This window comes from Lissotriton vulgaris, chromosome 1_1 (genome assembly GCF_964263255.1).
Source record: "Lissotriton vulgaris chromosome 1_1, aLisVul1.2, whole genome shotgun sequence".
Lineage (NCBI taxonomy): Eukaryota > Metazoa > Chordata > Amphibia > Caudata > Salamandridae > Lissotriton > Lissotriton vulgaris.
The window spans coordinates 374,478,735-374,505,861 of NC_141685.1; the positions used below are offsets into that span (position 1 = coordinate 374,478,735).

A 27,127-nucleotide genomic window follows, 5' to 3' on the forward strand; every position below is an offset into this window, starting at 1 on the left:
CAAGAATTTAGGGTTAGTGCGGAGCACCACCCTGTTGGCATGCACCTGGAAGAAAGGTTCTTGGATGGTGAGCACCTGCAGTTCGCTAACCCTCCGTAGCGATGTGATTGCTACTAAGAAAGCCACCTTCCAGGTCAGAAACTGCAGTTCGCAAGAGTGTAGTGGCTCAAAGGGGGGACCCATCAGCCTTGTAAGAACCACATTGAGGTTCCATTCCGGAGCTGGTGGAGTCCTTGGTGGAATGACTCTCTTGAGTCCTTCCAGAAAAGCCTTGATAGCAGGGACCTTAAAGAGTGACAGGTGTTGCCTATTTTGGAGGTATGCTGCCATAGCCGACAGGTGAATGCGGATGGAAGAGTAAGCTAGATTACACCGATACAGGTGAAAGAGGTAACATATGATGTTTTGAATGGAAGCGTCTAGCGGGTCAATGCTGCGCTCCACGCAGTAGACGACAAACCTCTTCCATTTAGCCGCATAACAAGCTCTAGTAGTGGGCTTTCTCGCTTCCCGAATGATGTCCATGCAATCGGGAGGAAGATTGAGGTAGCCAAACTCTAGGACTTCAGGAGCCAGATCGCCAGGTTGAGCTGTTGCGGATCTGGGTGCTGAATGTCGCCATGGCTCTGCGTCAGAAGGCTGGGAGTGAGATGAAGCCTTTGATGCGGTACCACGGAGAGTTCCAGAAACGTGGTGTACCATGGTTGGCGAGCCCACGTTGGAGCAACCAGGATGAGAGTCATCGAGTGCTGCCTGAGCTTGCGTGCCACCAGCGGTATCAGAGGTGCTGGGGGAAAAGCGTACGCAAATCTGCCTGACCAGTTCATCCACATCGCATTGCCCTGTGATTGGGGGTGTGGGAACCTGGCGGCGAAGCTTTGGCATTTTGCGTTCTCCTTTGTGGCGAACAGGTCTATCTCTGGATGACCCCACCTTTGGAAGTACGGTTGGAGTACTGATGGATGTAACTCCCACTCGTGCATCTGATGGCTGTGTCTGCTGAGCAGATCCGCCATCTGGTTGTCCTTGCCTGGGAGATGTTCTGCCATGAGGAAGATGTTCCTCTGAATGGCCCACTTCCACATGCTCTGAGCCAGATGAGACAGCTGTGGAGAGTGCGTTCCCCCCTGTTTCTGTATGTAGTACATGGCCGTCATGTTGTCCGTCCGGATCAACACGACCTTGTTGCACAGATGTACTTTGAACGCCTTTAAGGCCATGAAGATTGCCATCAGTTCCAACACATTGATGTGCATCTTCCTTTGCTGAAGTGTCCATAGCCCCTGCACTGTGTAATGGAGTACATGAGCTCCCCATCCCTGGAGAGAGGCGTCCGTTGTCAGGATGATCTGTGGGACAGGCTCTTGGAATGGTCGGCCCTTGCAAAGGTTTTGTGGGTTCCACCAATGCAGAGAGTTGTACGCCCGACCGCTCACCAACACTAGGTCTGTCAGTTGCCCATGAGCCTGAGTCCACTGACGTGCCAGGCACTCCTGAAGCGGACGCATATGCAGTCTCGCGTGCGGGACAATGGAGATGCAGGAGGCCATCATGCCTATCAACTGCATGAACACCCTCGCTGGAAGCGAGGTCTGGGGTCTGAATCGTTGGATCAGCGCCTGGATACCGGCGATTCTCACTGAACTCGGCTGCGCAGTGGCCGCCAGAGTGTTGATTGTCGCGCCCAGATACTGTCGCACGTGGGCGGGCTGGAGATGGGACTTTGGGTAGTTCAGAGAGAATCCCAGATCGTGCAGGAGGTGAATGGTGCGTGACACGTGGTCTACGCACTGCTGTTCCGTCTTTGCCTGAATAAGCCAGTCGTCTAGGTATGGAAAGACATGGACGTGCTGGCGACGGAGATGCGCTGCTACAGTCGCTAGGCATTTGGTGAAAACTCTTGGTGCCGTGGTGACCCCGAACGGCAGGACTCTGAACTGGTAATGCTGGTCTAAGATCTTGAATCTGAGATACTTCCTGTGTGAAGGATGCAGGGGAATATGGAAATAGGCATCCTTCAGATCCAGCGTGGCTAGGAAGTCCCCCCGTTGAAGCAGGGGAAGCACCTGCTGCAATGTGAGCATATGGAAGTGCTCTGAGTTGATGTACCAGTTCAGGGGCCTGAGGTCCAGGATCGGCCTGAGTGATCCGTCCTTTTTGGGAATGAGAAAATACAGGGAGTAAACCCCTGTTCCCCGTTCTTGCAATGGAACGAGCTCTATCGCCCCTTTTTGCAGCATGATTAGTACTTCTTGCTGCAACAAGGTCAAGTGCTCGTCGGACATAGCACGGCCTCTTGGCGGTATGTCCGGTGGAATGGACGTAAGTTCTAGACAGTACCCGTACTGGATAAGAGACCTCACCCACCTGTCCGTGGTGATGGACCTCCACGCCGGCAGGAACTGCTGTAGTCTCCCCCCGACAGGTGTCGTGTGATCGGGGGGAAGTGACAAGACGTCACTGCTTGTTGGAGGCGGTGGACCTGGAGGCATTGTTTCCACGTCCTCTGCCCTTGATATTATTGCCTCTGTAGCCACCCCTGCCCTTGTTGTTGTTATACGAGGACTGGGTGTTACCCTTGTAGTATTGCGTGGTCTGGGGTGCCTGGCCTCTTGAGGTGCCTCTTGAATTGGAGCGGCGAAAAGAACCACCCCGAAACTGCTGACTTTGTAAAGCCCCCATAGACTTGGCAGTTTCGGTATCTTTCTTCATTTTTTCTAGGGAGGCATCCACCTCAGGGCCGAACAGATGGTCCGGATTCACCGTCTGACCCAGTAATGTGGTTTGTATGTCGGGCTTGAACCCAGAAATTCGAAGCCAGGCATGGCGTCCGAGTAACACGCTTGTATTGATAGCCCTGGAGGCAGTGTCTGCTACATCTAGGGCACATTTGATGGATGCATTAGTAATGAGTTTACCCTCCTGAATGAGCATCTCCCCCGCCTCCTTGTATTGGTCAGGCAAGTGTTGTAGGATGGCCTCTAATGTGTCATAATGGGCCCTATCATAACGTGCAAGCAGGGCTTGGGTGTTAGAGATCCTCCAGATGTTTGCTGCCTGTGCAGCAATGCGTTTGCCTGATGCCTCAAAGATCTTTGACTCTTTGTCTGGGGGAGGAGCATCACCAGTAGTCTGCGAATTCGCCCTTTTTCGAGCGTTGGACACCACCAGGGAGTCCAATGGCAAATGTCCCTTAATATACGTGGGATCCGTGGGCGCTGCCTTATACTTCCTGTCGATGCGAGGATTGACCACCCGCGCCCGGGTGGGCTCCTTGAATACCTCCTGTGCATGCTTCAGCACCCCTTTGAGCATAGGTAGCGTCTTGACTTGCTTTTCGGCTACCGAGAAGGTGTCGACCAAGAAGTCCGCATCCACAGGGTCTGAGTGCAGTTCGACGTCATGGTTTGCTGCAGCTCTCTCTATTAATGCATTAAACGCCGCCGAGTCCTCCGTCGGGGACGTCTTCGTGGCGAAAAGTTGAGTGTCCTGACCTGACTGCAGGTCGTCCGTGTCGCCTCCTGCCGTCCAGGGCACCTGCTCCTCGTCCGGATCCGAGTACGCAGGATAGTTGTACTCGTCGTTTTCCTCGTCCACCTCAGGCACTGGGGAATGGGCCGGCGAGCGTTCCATGGCTTGTGGAGACAGAGGTTCCATCAGAGCCGAAGAGTCCGCAGAGTACTTTTTGCTCTTTAATGGAATCCTAAAGGGTTCCAATGGCGGCTCCGACGTAATCTTTCGTTTGAGGAGCGACAATTTTCCGGTGTTGGCGTCGATTGTCACCTCTCGACGTTCCTCCACCGCGAGCGGTTGGAGCCGAAGCTTCGATACCACCAAGGCAGCTTTCGGCGTCAATACTTCCTGAGAATGTCCGCTCTGCTTAGGCGCGAAGGCCTTCGGCGCCGACTTGGGAGGAAGGGTAAAACGGATGGGCGTTTGATCCTTGGCAGGCTTCGGCGTGGGCCTAGGCACGACAGTGTCCTGGCTGGGAACCACAGTGGACTGTTGGATCCGCTTCAAGGATTCTCCCACCTTCTTAGTAAGGGATGCCGAGGGCTGAACTGTCTCGAGCGACTCTTCGTCTCCGAGAGCCCGGTCGCCAGCAGGCCTCTTCTTCGGTGCCGACGCCCCCTGGCCTGTCGCACCGACGGCGTGACGCTTCTTCGAAGCCGTCTTCGGGTCCGCGACCCCTCTCGGTGCCGACGCAGCCGCGTCGGAAGTCTTCACCTTCGGTGCCGACCCCGAGGACTTCGGGTCGGCCATTTTGGCGCGGCTTTTGTGGTCGGCCATCTTGGCGTGGCTCTTCGAGTCGGCCATTTTGGGTTTCGTGGAAGTTGACGCCTCCAGAACCTTCTTTACCAACGCCAGTTTCAGTTTCGGTTTCGCATCCGAGGGTGCGGGACCGGTTGGCTTCACTTTCGGTTTCTTGCCAGAAATGTCCGTGACCGGGCCCGGAGGCGGGGACGTAGGACTTCTAGTAAGATCTCGGGTAAGGCCCGAAGGCGATCCCTCGACCTGGGCCGTATGACGGGGGGAAACCCCGGAGTCCGTTTGGGGATGCTCTTCCTCTGAGCTATCTCCCATCGCGGCACAAATCAGTTCGTCGTCCCCTACCTCACCGGAGACTTCGTCGCAGGCCTCCTCGTCCGCGTCGTAGGCCTCTTCTTCGGACGCGGGGCCAGAGTCCGACTCTTGTACGCCGGCCTCCTCCTCGATCGATTCCTGAAAGATGTCATCAGGTGGGGGTGCCGAAGCCGACAACTGTGCCTGGAGTCGATTAGCCCGGCGAATCTTCAAAGTTTTCTTACTCCTAAACTTTGAACAAGCCATGCAGGTGTCTTCACGGTGATCCGGTGACAAGCATGTGTTGCACACAGGGTGCACGTCGAGGTGCGAATATTTCGAGTGACATAGCGGACACTTCTTGAATGGAGTCCGCTCCATCGCAAATGCGTTAGTGTAGGCCCGTCCGCGTCGAAGCACGTGGAAGGGCAGTAGGAGACTGGAGCTGAGAGTCAGTAAGAAAGCCCGAACGCAACTATACCGACGCCCAGCCTAAAGACCTTTTGGTCTCAAGTAAAATCGAACAACTATCGGTTCCGAAGGAGGGAACCGAAAACACATCCGAACCCTATGGCGGAAAAAAACAATCTGGGGATGGAGGCGATGCCCATGCGCACTGTAGTCCAGGGGAGGAGCCACCTATCTCGTGATACTTCGAAGACTCTTCCAGGACAACAATGTGCAATCATCCGGACCCAACACTAGGTGGCGGACTATGCACAGATATGAATTCAGCAGCCCACATGCCTCGAACACATAGAGAAGAGTCGGATGAAGTCCGAGAAAATGAATTAGTTATTGAAGGGATCCGAGTAAAAGCAGAACAAGTAGACCGCATGCGAAACAATCTTGTAAACGGCATGTACTTAGTGGCCGAGGGTTTGCCTGAAGCCACTTCAGAAATACCGAAAGATCTGCCGCCACCATTAGTTCCCACAAAAGTAAGCCACAGGACCACTAAAGACATATTCCTTGCTTCCTATCTAGACGATGTAGCTCCCGCTTACACCAATCCACGTGCCCGCGTACCACCTACTGACGGTGACGGAGGTGGCAACCCACTCCAAGACAATGTACAGCCATTACCGCAACAAAGTTCACCCGTTCGACAGCCTGCTCCACCTGCTCCTCCACCTCCACCACTTCCCACATCTAGGGTTAATATACTAAATCTGTTTACGCCTGATCCTAATAAGAGACAAGTTCAGGTACACACACAGACCCCACAGGCAAATAATGTTCAAGCCTCCGCCTCAGGAGGTGCGACAGGGGGTCTCCAGACCCCGCCACCAACGCACAGATTAAACCTTAGGGACATGATGAAGCAACGTACACCCCAGACGCCAAGACTCGACATGCTCAAAGAACCCCTTCCAATTTGCAGATATGATCCAGTACCCGGTAAAGACGATAGAATGTTGTTAGCATCACTACGCTTACGGAAAGTTACAGATTACCTAATGTTATTTCCCGGAATGACTGAACACCTAGATAGAATATATCCTTTTGTCCAGACTGGGGAAAATCCTGAAAGTATTAAAGAGGCCCTGGCTCACCAGAAAGTTGACACTCAAGGTTGTATATTACGATTCTTCATAAATTGCTTAATAAGAGAACGAGACAGGCCTGGAGTAGACCAGGACGAGATGGAGGCACTAAACAAGTGGGGTCAAAATATAGCCGAGGGAAAGCATGATAAACTGAATTGTATAGCAAGCATGTACAAGAAAATCAGAAAAGCAGTAATAGAAATACACGAAAAAGAACAAGAAAAAGAAAAAGATAGCGACAGGAATAACTCCTCAGAGGAGGACGAACCTGAAGAACCTGATACGACTAAAGAAATGATAGCGTATGTGGGAAAGGGAAATTACCTTAAGAAAGGCATTCGTCCAGAAAGCAAGAGAGTTTTTCTCTCTGGCATATCAAAACAGAGTTCTCCTGAATATCTGTTTCAGAGTACCGATAAAAGTCTTCAAGAACGAATGAGGTACCATGTACTCAATTCTATGGATGAACAAGAACTAGCCCGGTCAGCAGTACTATGGGCTGACAATCCGAGCACATACAGTGATGATACAGTAGCACAGACATTTTTGAACCTTTCCCCGGACGAACAGAAATTAGCTGGCATATACATGATTCAGCATCTCATCACGTTATACAGACAACAACATTCTGATCCAGGTCCCTTACCTGATACATTAGAAGCATTACTTATGAACAGATGGAGAGGCCTAAGTACCAAGTTAATTCAAATCATTCTAGAACAACGGCACAGATATAACGCTTTCTTAGGCCCACAATATGTTTCAGCCCCGCCCCCAGAACGAAAAATGTTTCATTTTGACAGGCAGAATCCTTTACGGGAAGTACACCCAGTTATGAACGCGGATAATACCTTGGAACGTGTGTTTGTGTACACACCTTTAACGAAGTTGGAATTGTTAGAGATGAAGAAACTAGTACCCTGTCATGATAAAGACCCTGCAGGTTTCCACCGAGAACTTAAAGACATGTTACTCATGGGAGATTACACGTATACGGATATTATGAAATTGTTAAAAGTACTGCTGCCCACCGGCATTTACGAGAAACTAAAGGAAAAAGAATGGGAGGTGGGAGATAAAAAGATTATTTGGTCTGAAATAGAAGACGAGGAAAAAGCTCGTACTCCAGGGCTAGGCCTTGGGGACAAAGCTAAAGCATTACCAGGTTTAATAGTACAGGTTTTGCCAAGATTATTGACAACTAAAAAGGAAGACTGGGACGCAATCTCAGCCTGTAAACAGAAGCACGATGAAGATACTAGTGACTTCTATTCAAGATTCGAGAAATGTTTCATTATTAATAGCGGCCTGAAACCAGGTAGCGAGTCATACCCGCATCTTTTTGTAACAAAATTAGTCGAGAATTCCCTGACACAAGTTAAGAACCGTGTATATAAAGTTGAAAGTACATGGCAAGCAAATACGCCATCCCAGATGTTGCAAATGTTACAATATCACCAGAACAGAATTAGAGAAGAACAGGATCACGAACAGAGACGTATGAAAGATGCGAAAATGAAAATGCTAGTGGCCCAGTCGGTTCCAGCCGACGGTCAGAGAAAAGGTGCGAACCAGACAGGTAATTCAGCAGCTCCCGTTAAAGGGACATGCAACTATTGCAAGCAGCCAGGTCACTACGTAAACGAATGTCCAGTCCTGAAACATAATATATCAACGGGTAAAACTAAAGAAAGGCCGCGTTAGCCTAGACAAGACCAGGTCCAGCAACAGACTTCACAGAATATACAGCCTATGCATGCTCCACCACATACAGGACAGACCGCAGCGGTATCACAGCCACAGCCCATTGCCGCGACGCAACAAGTTTCACAGCAGATGTACCAGTATGCCCAATCTGATTATCCCGATTATCAGCGATACACATGAAACAGCCTAGAGAGGGAGGTTGGTTTGCCCCTTATTGAGATTCCTGTAGATCAAGAGGGTCCTTATGTACATAGTCAAGTATTGGGAAAAGACAGAAAGTTTTTAATTGACACCGGGGCAAGCCGCACAACAATCAGCCATGATGAAGTCCCAGGGGCACCCCTCTCAGGCTCACAGAATGTTTCCCTTGGTTTTTCAGGACAGCCTATTGTAAATGAAGTATCGAAACCTGTCCCCCTAGCAGTAGGTCCATTATCACGTGTTACAGACTTGTTACTCACTAAATCATGTCCAGAAAACTTGCTAGGTATCAAGACCCTGAAGGCTCTAGGAGCTGTGATATGTTGTTCTCCGGAAGGAGTTAGACTTTTCCTACGTGACTTTAAGGGTCACTATGTATTACGAGAATTTGATGTCAGATTGAAAAATGTACCGAAACACCTGTGGGCACAAGGCCCAACCGATGTAGGTTGCATGCACATCACACCATACCGTGTTACACTCAAACAAGGAGTTGTTTTACCCCGAATCAGACAATACAAGTTACCACCCGATGCTGTAGTGGCTTTACTGGAAATCATTGAAGAGCTCATTGCCCAAGGAGTGGTCGTAGAAACCGACTCCAATATCTGTAATTCCCCTATCATTCCGATTCTTAAACGTACTGATCCCAATGCACCGCCAGTATATCGGCTGGTGATTGATTTACGAGAACGGAATAAATGCATTCTTCCACAGTATCCTGTGGTTCCCGACATCTCATCCTTATTGACTGCTATTGATTCAGAAGCAACGTTCTTTACTGTAATTGACCTCAAGAACGCCTTCTTTAGTGTACCAATTGATCCAGAGAGCCAATATCTCTTCGGATTCAGTTTAAATGGACGAAGTTTCAAATTTTCACGCGCACCTCAAGGATTCACAGAAAGCCCCAGCATCTATAGCCAAGCACTGAAAAGACAACTTGACTGTATCCAAATGCCAGTTAACACTGCCTTACTACAGTACGTCGATGATCTGCTGATCACCGCACGAAGTGAACCCGAATGTGAACAAGCATCACTGATAGTTTTACATTTTCTGGCCGACAAGGGGCACAAGGTATCCCCTTCGAAGCTGCAATTCTGTGTTCAGCAAGTTGTGTACTTGGGTCACTTGCTGTCCAAAGTGGGGAGACAGCTCACTCCTGACCGCATCCAGTTAATTGTAAACATGCCACAACCCCAGACACAAAAGGAAGTGCGGGCCTTTATAGGCCTCACCTCGTACTGCAGACAATGGATTCCTCAGTATGCATTTCTAGCTAAACCACTCATTCAGTTGACAACACAGGAGGCAGCGACTTCGACTGCCCTCCCTTGGACTCAGGAACATACACAGGCTTTTGAGGAATTAAAGAAAGCTTTATGTCAAGCACCAGTTTTAGCGACACCATGTTACAGCAAACCTTTTACACTTTTTGTTACAGAACGTGATGGTACAGCGTTGTCTGTCCTCACACAAGATCAAGCAGGTTCACATAAGCCTTGTGCTTATTTTTCAAGTACATTGGATTCAGTAGCCCAAGCTCTACCTGCGTGCTTAAAATCAGTTGCAGCGACAGCCCTAGCAATTAGACAGAGCGACTCAATAGTATTAGGACATCCACTGACAGTACAAGTTCCACATTCTGTAGAAGTCCTTCTAAACCGAACACAGACCCAACACCTGACTATAGCACGACTGACAGGTTATGAATTGACGCTGTTTCAGCCACACATAGAAATCAGACGCTGTAACATTCTAAATCCTGCCACATTGTTACCCTCGATTATGACAGATTCAGCCCTGCATGATTGTATAGAAATCATTAATGCAGTAACAAAGCCCCGACGAGACTTAACAGATGTTCCACTGACAAATCCAGACCTGACACTTTACGTGGACGGTTCATGTATGAGAACAAGCACAGGAGATTTAGTGGCCGCGTATGCAGTGACCACTGAAACTAAAGTCAAAGAAACACACCGTATTGATACACTGTCTGCTCAAGCAGCAGAGCTTATCGCTCTGACCCGAGCCTGTATACTAGCCAAGAACAGAAATGTTAACATATACACAGATTCACGATATGCTTTCGGAGTCGTACACGACTTCGGAGTGTTATGGCAAGAACGAGGTTTCTTGACCTCTCATGGTACCAAGATCCAACACGGTCCCCTTATTCAAGCACTGTTAGAAGCAATACATCTGCCTTCAGGCATTTCCATCATGAAGTGTAAAGCACATACTAAAGTTACAGACTCTATTTCCCAGGGTAACGACCTGGCAGACCAAACAGCGAAACATACAGCATTGACTAACACCCAGACAACGGGTGTAACAAAGATCATAGTGCCGACACATTGTATGACAGTTAGGGATCCCACACTAGATGTAATCGATATTCAGACACATGCTACTCCAGATGAAATCAAGAAATGGACTGAACTAGGAGGGATCCAGACAGATCAGGGATGGATGACGAAGGGAAAACCTACATGGTTTCTCCCCGACTCTATGGTTCAAGTCATAATAAATACAGCACATAGTCCAGCACACCTAGGAGAAAAAGCTATGTTAGACAGTTTACAGAATCTCTGGTACAACAAACATTTACGAGAAGCAGCAAAACAGAAAGTGCGTACTTGCATGATCTGTTGTCAGTTCAATCCAGGTAAAAGCGTCCCTGTAGAGCAAGGTGGATTTCATCCTCCCGATCACCCTTTTGAAGTCCTCCAGATGGATTATATCCAGATGGAACGTTGTCGAGGATTCAAGTACGTCCTCGTAGTTGTTTGTGCACTTTCCCGTTGGACCGAAGCATATCCAGTCCCAGATTACACTGCCCCGACTACTGCCAAGCAACTGGTTCGAGAATTCTTCCCACGGTACGGCTTGCCTCGTATCGTGTACTCAGATAACGGACAGCCATTCTCATCCGAGCTCATGAAACAGGTTTCACTTCTGCTAGGATATCAGTGGAAATTCCATTGCGTCCGACATCCCGAGGCAGCTGGCCTTGTAGAAAGGCATAACCAGACACTGAAAACACGTCTTGCGAAAATATGTAAAGAGAAAGGGGTCGACTGGATAGTCGCCCTGCCAGTTGCATTATTCTATATGAGAATGGTCCCCCATTCGAGATCAGGGCTATCCCCGTACGAGGTGGTCTTTGGCCGGCCACCAAATATGTGGGGGACGCCCATGCCTAAGAAAATAACCGATGTTGATTGTAATATGCTGACAGATTACCTTGCCTCCTTGATGTCTGCACTCCAATCATGTCGTTCACAGGTTGCCGCAGCCTTTCCCGACAACACTGATGTGAAGCCACACGATGTCCGTCCTGGTGATACAGTCTTGATACGTAATTTCGACAGGAGGAGTCCGCTGGAGCCCCGTTGGCAGGAGCCGAAGCTCGTCCTTCTGACCACGAGGACTGCAATCAAGGTTGAAGGCCGAAAGGGGTGGATTCATACGAGTCATATTAAAAAATGTAATGAACTGTTGCCAGAGACTGACTCTTCCACCCCCTCAAAGGACTGCCCCGATTCTAGTGACTTTGAACTTCCCAAGAGAGAGAAAACTCCGCAAGAGGAGTATAAAACAAAATTGCGGTCTAGCAAGTCAGACAGTTTAATTGTTTAAGTCCTCCCCTAGGTGAATCGGTTAAATTAGTTTCTGACATGTATGCCCTAGACCGAGATGGAGAGAGAGAGAGAGACAACTCAAGAAACATGCATATTGTAAATCACTTCGAAGTCACTGTATAGTGACCTTACTGGTTATGTTTTTCCTAAGCCTTCTGATTATTGTTGCCAGTATATTGTTGCATATATACTACCCTATCTTCAAGCGTGCACAATCTGCTTACAATGTCACTGCCGAACATTCTTTTAGTGAATTACCCCCACTCGAACTATCTTACAGACTTGCGCTGCGCAATAACACATTCATTAGTATGTTACATCACTCCCATCAGACTAATAACGCCACAAACTGTTGGATATGTGGCCGACTCCCTCCCTATCAGAAGTACAAGGGAGTTCTGCCTCTCTTTCACTCACAATGGCTCATGTGGTGCATGGTTTAGATTGATTAATTCCCTGGATTCTGATATTGCTGTTTTCGAAGGAAACTGGGTTTGGGGAAACCTGAATTTGGTTCTGCTTAAAGCCTGTTACCCTGACAAAAAGGGACTTCCCGTTAGGACAGGAACCGATCTAGAAAATGAAGTATATGGATTGGGTCATTATACAATTAACCTCATGATTCTTACTGTTGAATCCGAAGCTGCACCAGTTCTCCCTGCTATGTCAGTATTACCAGTTATTGGTGAATTATGTGTCAGAAAGAATGGTTCAGTACACTTAGGTCATAGTACATGTACTACTGTGGTCGAATTCAGCGACCAAGGCAAGTCTTCATTTAGAGCTACTCGTCATTCTTACTTTGTTTGCGGCCATACCGCATACATACGCTTACCTCCAGATTGGGATGGTACCGGTTACATTGCATTCCTTCTGCCACCTGTTTTCTTGGCCCCTCCTGATTATCACAGAAATACAAATCTAGTAAACAATAGACTCTGAAGAGATCTCCCGATTGTCGATTACACTGAAACGGCATGGGAGCAATATACAGACTTCAATAAAGGTTTCTTCCCCTACTTAGGTACTGTCTTTAATAGTAAGCTGATACGAAAATTAACTAGAACCCTCGAAGCAGTAGTGAATGAAACTACTTCCGCTCTAGGCAACTTAACAGAAGAGCAGTCCGCCATGCGGGTTGTTGTTCTTCAAAATCGTCTTGTTATTGACGTCATCCTGGCAGATAGGGGCGGAGCCTGTAAGGTCATCGGGTCAAGTTGCTGTGTTTTCATTCCAGAAAACGCGCCAACAGTATATAAAGCTATCACACGTCTTCATAAAATTGCAAGTTTGGTACATCAGAATCCAGGCACCTGGACTTGGTCCGGTTGGTTCTGGACAACGTTGACCGCTTGGGGATGGAAGGTCCTATCCTTTCTAGGCATTGCCCTTCTCATAGTATTCAGTTGCTGTCTGTGCCTACAATGTGGGCCAGCGATTTGTGGTCTGTGTGCCACATCATGTATTCCGCATTCAAGTTCCCATTCCAAACGCGAAAAGAAGAAAGAAGAGCAAATGATGTTACACGAACAGACTGATCGATTCATGAGGATCGATATATCATGAAGGGTCCGTAGGGAACAAGGAGGGAATGAGGAAATATAAATTTTATGGTCAAGAAATGTTCCCTAACGTGTACCCCACCGTCTCCATGTACGAGCTTAAAGTGCATGTAACTTCCTTCCTGTGCCAGCTATGAAGACGCAAATACATTTGCGTCCAACGTTAACATGTCCTCTTTCAGATCCACCCTGAACGGGTTGAATATTCCGTTCCTAAGTATGCCATGCCAACGTCTTTTTGTGGTGTACTTTACACGTTTTTCAGCTCTGGCGAAGTAGGCCCTGAATTCTGCCATCGAGCCTTTTCCTGCTTTCTGACTCTGAATGCCTCAGCCTGGGCTGCCTCTGTACCCGTGACCTCTGCCTTACTCCCTGCGCGGCTAACGGCGCTTAGCTCAGCCTGCTGCCTGCCAAGACTGTATTCAACCTTCGAATTATCTGCTCCGCTCCTCAAACAATACATTCCTGCCTACTAGTTCAAGTAAACATCCTTCCAGCTGCAGAGCAAAGGGCCCGGCCTCACTGTCTCCGTGCAAGTAATTCATAGCTTCTGTTACCATGGTAGGCCCATGCCCCCTCGCATCTCATGCAGACACATAGACGCTTATACACGCACTCACAGTCAGTATAGAATAGCCTCTGCCCAAGAGACCTTTCCTTCTAGATAATATGGTTCCCAAACATCAGATATCAGATATGATATAGGTACGAGTTGATCTGACATGCCAGACTTCTGTCTCTTTCCTCTAGTGCAAATGTCAAGTCCCCTGCACCCTCCAGTTTCACGTCAATCACACGTCATGCAGCTGCGCGCGCATCCAGACCTCAGATTTCTGCTGACACTGCAAGATTCTGCTGTATACCCACCCACTTTCATGTGACGTTTCTAGCACACACCTCTGTGTTCACGCCTAGTTCACGCCTTCTGATTACGTATTGCTAACACGTGTATGCTTTTATCTTGTTTCTCTCAGCTGTTACGCCTTCTGTATTGGTTTCCATTATATGATTTAAGTATAAAAGTTATGCATTGTCAATAAAGTATGCTCTATCCCTTCCTGAACCCCAGTGGTGTCAGGAACCCGATATCCGGTTCAAGAACCATTCCTTTTAAAGGAATAAAACCCCTAAGAACTCTAACACCACGGACTCTGCGTCTTTCTTTCCGATTGAGTTATTTTTGTTTAAGTACTTACCTGCATAGAAATTAGGACGGTAAATCAAATATTTACCACACTCTGAAAAGGGATGACCTTAACCTAGAAACAGGTCGCAGAACGGGGAGGATGGATGGAGCGGTAAGGAATCTATCACTAACTAATATCTCTTGCAGATATATTGTTACACAAGTAGAAACTTGTGCATCTGAAAGAGACACGTTATTGATAGATTCCTTACCTTAGAATATATACCCCAGCAATACCAAACGGCCGAAGAAGCGGTCTCGCCGGACTTGACTGTTAAGGCAGTAATGCTTTGTACACATGTGCAACGAGGCCCACGTCGCTGCCTGAAAAATGTCCTGCAAGGGAAAGCCGCGTCCCAAGGCAGTAGTGGCTGCTGTTGCCTTGGTAGAATGGGCACGCAGCCCCACAAGAGGCTCCTTCTTAGCCAACGAGTAACAGGCTTTGATGCAGAGAATGACTCACCGAGAGATGGTCTGTTTGTGCACGGTCCCACCTTATTTGGAGCCCACATAGCCAACAAAGCGCTGGTCATCCACCCGGAACTGTTGTGTGCGCTTCAGACAGAACGAGAGAGCACGTTTTAGGTCCAGACGGTGGAGCCTCTCTTCCTCTTTTGAAGGATGCGGAGGCGGAAAGAAGGTGGGCAAAGTTATGATCTGCCCGATGTGGAAGGGTGTGACAACCTTTGGCAAGAAAGAAGGATGAGTCCTTAAAACCACCTTGTCTGGATGAACAGAAAGGAAAGGAGGTTTGGAAGAAAGAGCCTGGACCTCACTCACTCGTCTGGCAGATAGCAACCAGGAAAGCAGTCTTGAGAGTAAGACAACGCAAAGGACAGTTATGAAGGGGCTCGAAGGGAGCGCACATCAGATATGTCAAGACAAGGTTTCAAGTCGCATTGAGGCATGATGAACGGCACAGGAGGAAATGTGCGTAATGTCTTTCGGAAAGCGGTTTAAAACAGGGGACTTCAAAAGGGAAGGCTGATCTGGAAGCCGGAGAAAGGCGGAGATGGCCGAAAGATAACCTTTGATAGTGCCCAGAGCGGAGCCCTGCAGGGCCAAAGAAAGAAGGAACAGAAGGACCTCGGAAAGAGGGGCAGAAAGGGGATCCACAGCTTTAGCTGTGCACTATGCCACAAACTTGTTCCACCTGCAGGCGTACACCGTTTTAGTTGAGGGACGCCTGGCTGCCAGAATGACATCACAGACTTCAGGAGGAAGATCGAAAGCTATCAACTGTCGCCACTCAATCTCCACGCCTGGAGGTGGAGGCTGGACAGGTTTGGGTGGAGGACCACCCCCTGCTGCTCCGACAGAAAATCCTCCCAAAGAGGCAGTCGGATCAGGGGATCGATCGCCATGTTGAGTAGCTCGGGATATAAGAATCTTCATGCCCAATCTGGAGCCACAAGAATGACTTGGGCCCGGTCGCGCCCAATCTTCTTCAGCAGTCTGGGCAGAAGTGGTATAGGCAGAAAGGCGTACAATAGACGGCAACTCCACTTGCATCGAAAAGCGTCGCCGAGCGAGTGCCGCCTCGGAAATTCCAACGTGCAGAACTGATGACCAAAGCTCTCCCCACTGCTGAAAGAGACCTTGCGCCACGTCTGAGTTCAGACTCCATGCGTGATCCATCAAGCATCGGCAGCTGAGTTCATCCGCCCTGGAGTTCAGAGAACCTGCCAGGTGTTGAACCACCAAGGTAATGCCTTGATGTTCAATCCATGTCCAGAGGCGCAGAGCCTCCTAACTAACCCTGGGCGTTGGGGGCATAGTGGGGCTACACGGAGCATCACAGAGTGGGGGCAAATCTACGCACACTCGGCGTGGTCCCACTCTGCGCCACCCGCCTCCCTCCCGCCCTCTCTTAAATGCCCTTACAATCTTTAAAAGCATTTTAAAAGTAATGAAAATTACTTAGCTGAGCTGCGGTGTCCCGGGGCTTCCTCTTCCTGCTTTATCGCTGACTTCTTCCTCACAAATGCGCATGAGCAATAGCAGATAATATATAGGACAACCGACAACAGATGGTACATTTGTGCACCACCCAACATCTCTTAACAACTACATAGTCAACAAAGAGTTGATCCTCCACCCAGAAATCTTTTGTGCAGTTGAGATAGAAAGACAGCACATGTTTGGGGACCAAACGGTGGAGTCTCTCCTCCTCCTTGGAAGGGTGCAGAGATGGGAAGAAGGTGGGTAAAGTGATGGTCTGTCCTATATGGACGGAGGTAACCACTTTGGGGAGAAAAGAGGACTTTGTACGAAGGACTACTTTGTCTGGATAAACAGCTAGAAAAGGAGATTTTGGAAGATAAAGCTCACTCACTCTGCGGGCAGAGGTGATGACAACAAGGAAAGCTGTCTTTAGAGTGTGGAGCCGAAGAGGACAGTTGTAAAGTGGCTTGAAGGGAGCACACAAGATATGTTCAGACCAGTTTCAAGTCCCACTGGGGTATTATGAACTGAGCAGGAGGAAAGAGATGATTAACGCCCTTTAGAAATCTCATTACAATAGGGGACTTGAAAATAGAAGGTTGATCAGGAAGGCGAAGAAAGGCAGATATGGCCGAAAAGTAGCCTTTGAGAGAGCCCAGAGCAGAGCCCTGCTGGGCCAAAGAGAATGAATAAGAGCACCTCTGAAAGAGGGGCAGAAAGGGGACCCACAGCCTTTGCTGCGCACCCAGTCACACATTTAGTCCATCTAAAGGCGTATACTGTTTTAGTGGAGGAACGCCTGGCTGCTAAAAAGACGTTAAAAAGTTTGGGAGGAAGGTCGAAAGCTGTCAACCATCGCCGTTCAATCTCCAGGCAAGAAGGTGGAGGCTGGAGAGGTTCGGGTTGAAGACCATATCCTGCTGCTGAGACACAAGATCCTCCCGATGAGCTAGTGTGATCGGAGGATCAATGCCAATGTTCAAGAGCTCGGGATACCAGACTCTTTATGCCCAGTCCGGAGCCACAAAAATGACTAGGGGCCAGTCACGCTTGAGCTTCTTCAGCACTCTGAGCAGAAGTAGAGGATGTACAGGAACCGCAATTCCACCTGCAACAAAAAAGAAATTGCCGAGCGAGTGCCGCCTTGGAAATTCCAATGTGCAGAACTGCTGACCCTGCGCGTTCTCTTCGGTGGCGTACAGATCCAACCAAGGCTCTCCCTACTGCTGAAAAAGACCTAGCATCACCTCTAAGGGAAGACGCCATTCGTGATCCATCATGCACCTAAGGTTGAGCTTGTCCGTCCTGGAGTTTGGAGAACCTGCCATGTGTTGAACCACCAGGGATATGCCCTGATGTTCCTGCCATGCCTAAAGGCAAAGAGCCTCTTGACATAGGGTCCACAACCCCACCCGCCCTGTTTGTTGCAGTACCACATGGCAGTGGTGTTGTGTAAACACCTGTACTACTCTTCCTTTTTGAGAGAAGGAAGGAATGCCTTTAGAGAATGACGGATCATCCGGAGCTCCATAAGGTTGATAAGGAGACCGGACTCTGAGACCCCTCATCTCCGCCTCTTCCAGGTGGCCTTCGCATCCCAGGAATGACACATCCATCACTACCGTAAACTCTGGTTGGGGAAGGGAGATGGATCTGCCGCTGACCCAATTCTGGTTCGTGAGCCACCACTGCAATTGACGTGCAGTCCCCTCTGAGATCTGGACGACATAGGAAAGATTCCCCTGATGCTGCACCCACTGGCACTTCAGGTCAAACTGCAGAGCCCGCATATGCCACCTGCAATGATCCACCAGCAGGATGCAGGAGGCCATGAGGCCCAGCAGCCTCAGAGCCAATCTGACTGAAATCAGTGGTTAGAGGCTGAAACATCGGTATCATATCCTGAATATCCCAGTCTCGCTGGTCGGGAGGGAAAGGCTGAAACTGTGCTGTAGCCAGAATTGCTCCGATGAAAAGGAGCTTCTGAGAGGGAGTCAGGTGTGACTTTGGCATGTTGATAGTAAACCGCAGTGAATGCAGGAGGTGAGACGTAGTCTGGATGTGGTAAACAATACGCCTTCAACAACCAGTCGTCGAGATAGGGGAAGACTGGAACCCCTGACCTATGCAGATGAGCTGCGACCACCGCCATCACTTTCGGGGAACACCCGAAGGGCACTGGTAAGGCTAAAGGGGAGCACTGTGAACTGAAAGTGCTCGTGGCCTACAGTGAACCGCAGGTAACGCCTGTGGGCTGGCAGGACGATGATATGGAAATATGCGCCCCGCCAGTCCAACGCTACAATCCAGTCTCCAGGGTCAAGGGCATAGAGGACCCGAGCCAACGTGAGCATTTTGAACATCTCCTTCCAAAGGAAGCGGTTGAAGGCCCTGAGATCTAAGATAGGACGCTCACCTTTGTCCTTCTTGGGTACCAGAAAGTAGCGGGAGTAGCAACAATGACCTACTTCTGGGACAGGGACCCTTTTGATTGCTACCTTGGCCAAGAAAGCTGCAACTTCCTGGTGGAGAAGGGCATTGATCTTCCGACATGCGATGGAAGGATGGTGGCATGGAAGGAGGGAGTAGCCCTTCAGACTATCTGCAAAACTCACCTGTCCGATGTGATGTTCTGCCACTGGGGGAGGTGGTGGCGATTCCTGCCATCCACTGGCCTCTAGTGGCCCTGAAAGGGCGGACTAGGAGGGTTTGGAGGGTGCTGCAGAGGGGCTATGGGTAGTTCTGCTGGCCCCCAGACCCGCGTTGCTGAGTCCCATGTCTGTGGCCATGCATAGGCTGGGCAGCTTGCGTAACCGGTGGGCTAGACAGGGTCGAACATGGTGGGGCACCCCTTCTGCAGCTATGAAAGGGGCAAAAGGCACACTGCATGGGTCGAGAGGTTGCCACGAGGCCCAAGGACCTAGCCCTAGCCCTAGAATCCTTGAAGCCCTCGAGCATTGAGTCAGCCTAGTCACCGAACAGGCGACAGCCATCAAAGGGCATGTCCAGAAGGGTGGATTGGGAATCCCTAGAGATACCCGACGTCCTCAACCAGGTGTAGCGCCTCAAGGCTACGGACATGGAAATCGTTCTGCCCAGAGAGTCAGCGGTATACAGTCCACATCTATTGGTGAACTTCGCTGTCTCGACCCTCTGTCACTGTGCGGGTGAGAACAGCCCGGGCCTCCTTTGGGCACTGTGGCAGCACTTGCGCAACAGGTTCACACACTGTATGGGTATAGCGGCCCAAGAGGCATGCAGTGTTCACCAACCGCAGCGCTAAGCTGGCGGAAGAAATTATTTTTTTCCCAAGGTGGTCCAGCTTCTTGCATTCCCTATCTGGGGGAGCAGTAGGGAATGAGCCATAAGAGGATGAGTCCTGGACCACCAAGCTCTCGGGGTCGGTGTTGGGAGAGGGAAAGAGAGGTCGCCTGGGGCCGGGCAGTGGCGCCGGACAATCATTTTGTCCACAGGAGCCCCTGTGCTGAGCTTGGACAAAGTGCCCAGAAGGTCATAGGTGGGGGCTTCATTAAAAGGCAGAAGGCCACTGCCGGTTGAAGCACCTCCGGCAAGAGGTTAGTCCTGACTGCCACGGTAGGAAGCTCCAGGCCCAAGGCCCCAGCCGCCCTATGCAACACCACTGTGTATGAAGCGCCCTCCTCCGTAGCCACGGTAGGGGGGAGGGGTAGAGCATGTCAAGGTCTGGGGAGGTATACAAACCACTGGAATCACCCAGTTCCTCTCGCGAGTCTGGCTCATCAAGCTGGTCAGAAAAAGGGTCCACAGACCCCTCCCAGTCCTCCTCATCATCCTATGGTTGCCATTCAGGCCTAAAAGGAATGCCAGTAATGAACAGAGGTGCAAATGTACCAACGTTGGTCCGGCTCCGTGACCAAGTCAGGGGTGAGGCTAGGGTCTGCGCCGGTAGGGGGGCACAACCGGCGCCGTCGTCACTGGATTCTGTGCCGGGGAAGGTACTGTTAGGTCGACCGGCATCGAACCGGATCCAGGCCTGGATCCTCACGGGCCCTCTGGCGTCAGAGCTGCTGGCATCGAAGGCCCAGGGCCCCCAGCCGAGTCCGCCGGCATGAAGGCACACCAGAGGAGTCGGACTGCCCAAAGACGCTGTGAAGTGCTTAGTAAAAAGCTCAAATCTTGGCTGGGGACGTTCCAGCTCTGGGAAAAAGAGGGAAGCGTGGAACCGACCCAGGAGCGGGAGAGCGACGACGCTCCAGGTCCCGCGCTATGTCGGCCAATGGACTGGGAGAGCGACGGTGCTTCTTCGCCTTCTTCTTGTGCTTCGACTTCGGATTAAATGTCTGGCAGTCAGAGCACGACTTCGGGTCGAGGTCGCGCTCCAGTCACCAGAGAAAAATGAGGTGGGGGTCCGTTACAGACAATAGGCAGCTACAGGCCTCGCACGGCTTGAATTTGGTTCGGCGATGTGACATCCCTCGTGCACCAGGAGTCAAAGACTCAAAAAGATATCGACAAAAGGGGAGGAAAATGTTAGTCAAAAATTGACTTAGAGGCAAGCTCTCTCCGGATCTGCGCAAGGCTGGTTTGGAAAAGGAAAGAACTGATGTCAGCACGTAGGGGCAGCATCTAAATAGACACCGCAACATCTTCCCTGCGAACACAAAAATGGACGCGGTGTCGACCGACGCTGCTTACCGACGTGCAGGGGTACTGAAAGAAAACATCTCTGGATACAGTTTGATTCCTGGAGTTTTTTCTAAAGGTAAGGAATCTATAACTACAGTCTCTTTCAGATAAGTCTAGTCAGGGGGCTGTCTATTGAGTGAACACGTCCTGCACCACCTCAGGGTGCATATGCCACTTTTGATCTGCCAGGCAACATCTGTTCAATTTGTTCACTTTGGCATTCTTGGACCCCATCAGTTGACTGGCAACTAGAAAGATGTTCTGTTGCTTCAGCCACCCCCAGAGATGCAACTCCTCCCTGCACAGGGCCTAGACTTCAACTCCATCCCGACTGTTGAGTAACACATGGCGGTGGTGTTGTGTATGAGAATCTGCACCAGTCTCGCTTTCATGGAAGGCTTTCATATAAATGGCTCAAAGCTCCAGAAGGTTGGAAACCAGAGGCTTTTGATCTTCACCTACCCTAGATCTCACACCAACATCTCCATCCCGGCAGCAATGCATTTGTCACCACTGTTAACTTTGGGTGGGGAACAGACAGCAGTCTGCCACAGGAAAAATCGTGATTAGTCAGCCACCACTGCAGATCTTGGGCTGTCTCCTTCGAAACCTGGGTGGAGTTGGAGAGAAGTCTATGATTCTTGGCCCACTGGGATGTCTGGTTTCACTGTAGGACCTGCATGTGCCACCTGGCATTGCTGACAAGGAGGATTCACCAAGACACTTGTCAATAGACCAAGAAGCTGGAACGCAATCCTCACTGAGATCTAGGACTGAACCTACAACATCTGGATCACAGCCTGAATGTCCCCAGTTCACTGCTGTGGAGGAAAGGCCTGGAACCCCACAGTATCATGATTCGCCCCAATGAATGGAAACCTCTGTGAGGCTAGTTTGTGGTGAAACCCAATGATGTTAAGAGTTCCGCAAGAGTCTGCAGGTGGTCATTCTTGAGGCCTCCAGTGAGTTAGGGAAAGGGCTCCGGTTCAGTTTTGAGAATTTCCATTGTAGCACCTGTCTTACGTGGGCAACTGCAATTCTAGCACTTCAGCTACCCTCTAAACCACAACCATAAATAAGGGCATGGTGCTCCATGTGGTGAGTCAAGTTCTATTTCAGGGGTGGAATCAAGCTCACGGGTATTTTGTAAACCAAGGCATAGGGTATCATCAGTATAAAGAGTGGGAAGCAAGTATTTCATTATTATCTTGGGCCACTCCCTGTTCTGGTAATAGGATCAGAGGCAAAGCCAAAAAGGGAGTGGAATCTCTGCTAAAAGTGGCTTTGATTTACAGTCACAAAGCATGATAACCAATGAAGCTTTAGTTATTTCGTAGTACATCATCAGGTGAGCGCGGCCCAATGTCTGTTCGGTGTCTGACATGGTTATCTGCACCAGGTCATTGATCAGTGCCAGTGAAGTTGGTTTCAGTTCAGAAGAAATGGACATGGACCATGGGGCAAGAGTTGAAGTTCTGTATCGCCATCAAAGGAGTCCTGGAAATGGGTCCAAAGTGGGCAGATGTCGTCCAGTGATTGTAGGAGAGTGGGGTCTGCAATCCTATGGTAACCCCCGATTTTTGCTTTTTGCTTCACTGGTTTAAGACTTTCCCTGGCTGTGGGCCTGCTAATCAGACCCACAGCCTAGCTGTTCTCTCTCTAAATTGACACATATGTACCTTAGGTGCATTTACCAATTGGTACTGGGCCACCTTATCAGTCCCTGTACAGCATACCTTAGGTATCCAGGGCATAGGCGTACCCAGGGCCTACCAGGGGCTGCAGCATGTATTATGCCACCCCTGGCTGGCCACCCAAATCTGACACAACTGGCTGCACGACAGCTAGGGCAAGGTGGTGTAATCACCCTTTGCTTTAGATATAGTATTCCTATATCTAACCCTAAAATGGACACATGTATTCCTATCAGTCACTCCTATGGCAGGCCTTATCAATACTGAAGGCAGAGTGCTTGGAATTATGTGAGATGGTGCTCTGGCATGAGCTGAGCCCGTTTGCAGCTTGCGGAACCAAGTCCTAATAGCTGTTCCATGATAACGCGTACCATATACTCTTAAGTGCATTATAATCCTGGCAGTTATTTGCCAACTTTGGTATCGCTTTATCAAAACATGTCGAGTAAGGTGTCATACGAATTGGAATACTAACCCCTCGCCAATTCTGGCGACGGGGTTAGCATTCCACCCTTCTAGAGGGACACGACATGTATGTAACTGTGAACCCCGGTTAAAGTTAACTCGAGCCTCAGCATCACAAAATGGATGCTGCCACTACAGACACAAGTCTGACCTCCTGCTGCTGGGAGTCCTTCCAGCGAGGAGAGCTCGGACAAAGGGTTTCCTGTCAGGGGCGGTGCTAGCACCATCCCAGACAGGATTTTGTGTATCCCAGGTAGGCAGGGCTGAGAGGAAGGTGACTGCAAGTGGCACCCCGGTGCTCACTGTGCATATGCCGGCTCAAACCAGTTCCAGGGGCACCCCAGCCCCTGAGCTGGGGAGAGACCGGACAAAGGAGAGGGGTGTAACCACCCCCCTCCTGGTCCCACCCATGGGCAGGACCTAGCTGCGTGCCAGCCCCTTTTCTTAGGATAAAGGTAGGAGCGGGCCCCGTTCCCAAATTAGATAATCTTGAATCTTGAACTACTTTCCAAGAAAGGAACTCTTGACATTCTCTGAAGACTCTCCCTTGTGGCTAAGGAGTAGCCACCCTGCACCCGCAGGCACCACCTAAGCAATTGCGGTTTGCTGCACGTCCATCCTCCGGATCAAGACTGACCAGCTCGACGAGACCCGGATTCCCTGCCATCTCTGACCTCTACCTGCATCATCAGCCCAGCTGAGATTCGTGGGTGTGACGAGACCTGAGGGACCGGCCATCTTCAAAACCTGCACGACGCTTAACCAGCACGACCGCCGAGGGATCCTCGAGTGAGTGCTTTGGGGTTTGAGAGGCCCTAACCCTGAGCAGCTCCAGCACCGAAGTCCAGCCCCCCAGCATCCACGAGATCTGCGTGGGGCCCTTCTGCTCTTTGCTGCTCACCGCGTTGTCCGGTCACTTGCCTGCTGGCTAGTGGCCCTCCTGACGACGTACCACGACGTTTTCACCGCTGGTCTGGTTGCTCCAGACTGGCCCTTGCTCCCTTCAAAAAGAGGAGCACCCCGGACCCCCCTGGTCCACTCAAGACGCCATTTTGACTCCACCGCGTGGGCTTGCCTTTGCCAAGGCTTGTTGCTCCAATCCTGGTTCCAGCATCGCCAACAGCAGACACCATCGTGGGACAGCTCGCACCTCCAGCCTGGTCGCCGACAACGCCTCCTGGCCCGTGTGACTGCAGAGTCCAGCGTCGCCCACTCACCTGATCGCGGTGACCTCATCCGGTGCCATCCTGGTGCCCACACAATCACTGGTTAGTGATTAAGAACTGAGTCCCCTCTGCTTTCAGGTCGTCTCCATCACCGATCCAGCCTTGGATCACACCGAACATCTTCACTGGTCGCCTGCCAGCAACAACTTCTTTCAGGCTCCATAGACTACAACGAGGATTCCCGACGTCATTTGAACCCTATGCATCCGCAGCCCCTGGGCTAGGTAACCCGAGCATTTCGGTGCTCTAACGCTGGTTCACTATCCAAGTGTCCAGATCCTTTTTCGTTTTTAGTCTACCTAGTCGGATTCGTCCAGAAACAGTAACTTTAGAACTACAAGCATCCATAGACTTTGTCCCGCATCCCGCGTGAGAGTGCACACTCTGCACCCGAGTTCCCTAGGCCTCCTGCTCCTAACCTAAGAGTTCAGTAGTGTAGTCCTAGCGGTCCTGAAGCCTCTGGATTGTGTTACTCACCTGCTAGTATTTCGCATTCCACTTTTAGAGTATATGGTTTTTCGTGCCCCTCAAGCATTTGTGTAAATTGTGCAACTTGTATTTTTGTAAGAGTTTTGTATTGTGCTTAGCTCCCTGACTCATAACTAGTTCAGAGTAGACTTGTTATTAATAAATATACTTTATTTTTATAACAACTTGTGTGGTGTCCTTTCACTTGGTGTTCAAGGGGTATATGTGATGGTAAAACAGCTGGCTTAACATGCCTTCTAGAGTTTAGCCTAAAGACTGCTTTTGTCCACGCTACTAGGATAGCTGGTCTATAAGGTTGACTTACAACCAATCATCAATAAGGGTCGTTTGGAATGATACACAGTGATCACTAGAATAGTGAGCACTATATATCAGGTCAACTTCTCACAGTGATGACCTGCTGTTGGTAACCCGACTGCAGAACGCTGGAGCTCTGTGGGGCATGAAGGTGCCCCAGAGGAAGTCAGACACACAATAAAGATTTGCAGCATGGCTTCTACAAAGGCCTCGATCTGCAGGGTTGAGGGTGGCACGGGAATCTGGGGCATGTTGAGGCGGACTGAAATATGGATTCAGTGGCCAGTGACCTTAAAGGAGTGTGGCCTAAATCAAAATGCCCATGCGTCTTCTATTTAGAACTAAAGTGGCATAACAGGATTAAGTTCTGCTTTGCTCTATTGAGATTGCGTTAGGACTAAGGCTTCAACTTACCCTAAGACTGAGCAGGAAGTGGAACAGTTACGGGAATAGCCTCGTGATCAGGCCTGCAACTTGGAATGGGAAGGTGTCCTGTGAGGAGACTGCGTCAACTTATACTCGGAAATGTACAGTTTTGTCTCCTGGATTCGATTAGCCTTCAGGTGCATTGGGAAGCACTGGTCACATGACTGAGTTGTGTCTGAAGCCCAGGCACTGAAGGAATACCTTGTGAGGTGACCAACATATGTTTGCAGCAGTCACTGCACAGCTTAAAGCCTGTCGGTTCGCGAGAAGACTGTTCCATGGCACATTCTCTTAGTAAAATTTTGCAATTGTAGAAAGACATTCAGCGTTAGGAGCGGAGTTCGAGATATGCAAAATAAAAGCACAGAAAGAACGGAACTGGTGTCAGCATACAGGGATAGCACTTATATGTAGGGCCGTCGCATCACTTCTGGAGCAGTATGGAGCCACACAACACCTAGTGAGTGGGAGCACTGCTAAAAACATTCTCTAGCTCCAATCTGACATCTGGGAGATATTCTAAAAGGGGGAAATCTGTGGTTAGAAATATCAATCAGAATAAAACTATATCTGACATCAATAAACAAATACACTAAAAAAGGTAAGCTAATTGAAGACTGCATAGTGTAATTTTCAAGAGGTGGTCATGTCACTGAAGCAAAGTACAGGAGATTATTATGGAAATATCTTCCGCTGATCTAAATTCAGTCTTGAGTGATTGCAACAGCCATGGAGTGACCTAAGACAAGTAGGTGATATAATTTATAGTGTCCTAGAATACAGAGATGAATTAAGATGGGTAACATGGTGACACTTGGCAATCACGCAAGATATTATTTTACAGGATCATTAACACAATATTAAGAGACCTGTAATACCAGAATTTGCTTCTCTTTACTCACCTATATAGTTGTTTCTTTCTGGGTGGTGAAGTTCAGGATTTAAATCAAAGTCACTTTCCCAAAGGTCTTTCCATTTCACTTGAATTTCTGCCAATTAATAATAAAAAACAGTATTTATTCTGAATCACATACAGTTAACTATGGATCAACTTTGTAAAAAAATGACTATACCAAATGGAAAGGCCTCCGAACCCTAACTGTTTGCAATGTGGGGTGTACTTTTACACGCACACACTGACAATTCCCCCATATTGCTGGGTACTGGGCTACCATTATCAAATAACTAGAGGCTATTCTCAATGTCGTCATCACCGCAACGCTGCAGTTTATCCCTCTGGGAATCCGGTGTGATGCTAGCATCTCGCATGCTCAACTCCTATCCGGTCATTTGGGCTTTATGCTAACAAAGAGGGACATTGCCATGATTTGGGGTGGGCCTGATCTGCCAACAAAACAATGAAGGCTCACAGGCATGGATATGTGTATGGAGGCAGAGAGGGCGGGCTATGCCAGCAAAGGATACCCCAAAAAAATTAGGAAGATCGAGGAAACACTACGGTCTGGGTAAGGTGAGTTGAGGAGCAGTTACTTAAAAAAGTT

The 27,127-nt window shown here is 49.5% G+C and overlaps 1 protein-coding gene across 4 annotated transcripts in view; it reads right to left on the reverse strand.

Annotated features, from left to right (window-relative positions):
• Nucleotides 1–27,127, reverse strand: part of NRDC (nardilysin convertase) — a 2,107,381-nt gene that overhangs the window by 1,141,927 nt on the left and 938,327 nt on the right. For all 4 annotated transcript variants that reach the window (XM_086952436.1, XM_086952435.1, XM_086952433.1 and 1 more), the window contains one exon: nucleotides 26,528–26,614. In XM_086952436.1, coding sequence (XP_086808562.1) covers nucleotides 26,528–26,614 — 87 coding nt within the window. The remainder of the gene's footprint in view (nucleotides 1–26,527; nucleotides 26,615–27,127) is intronic.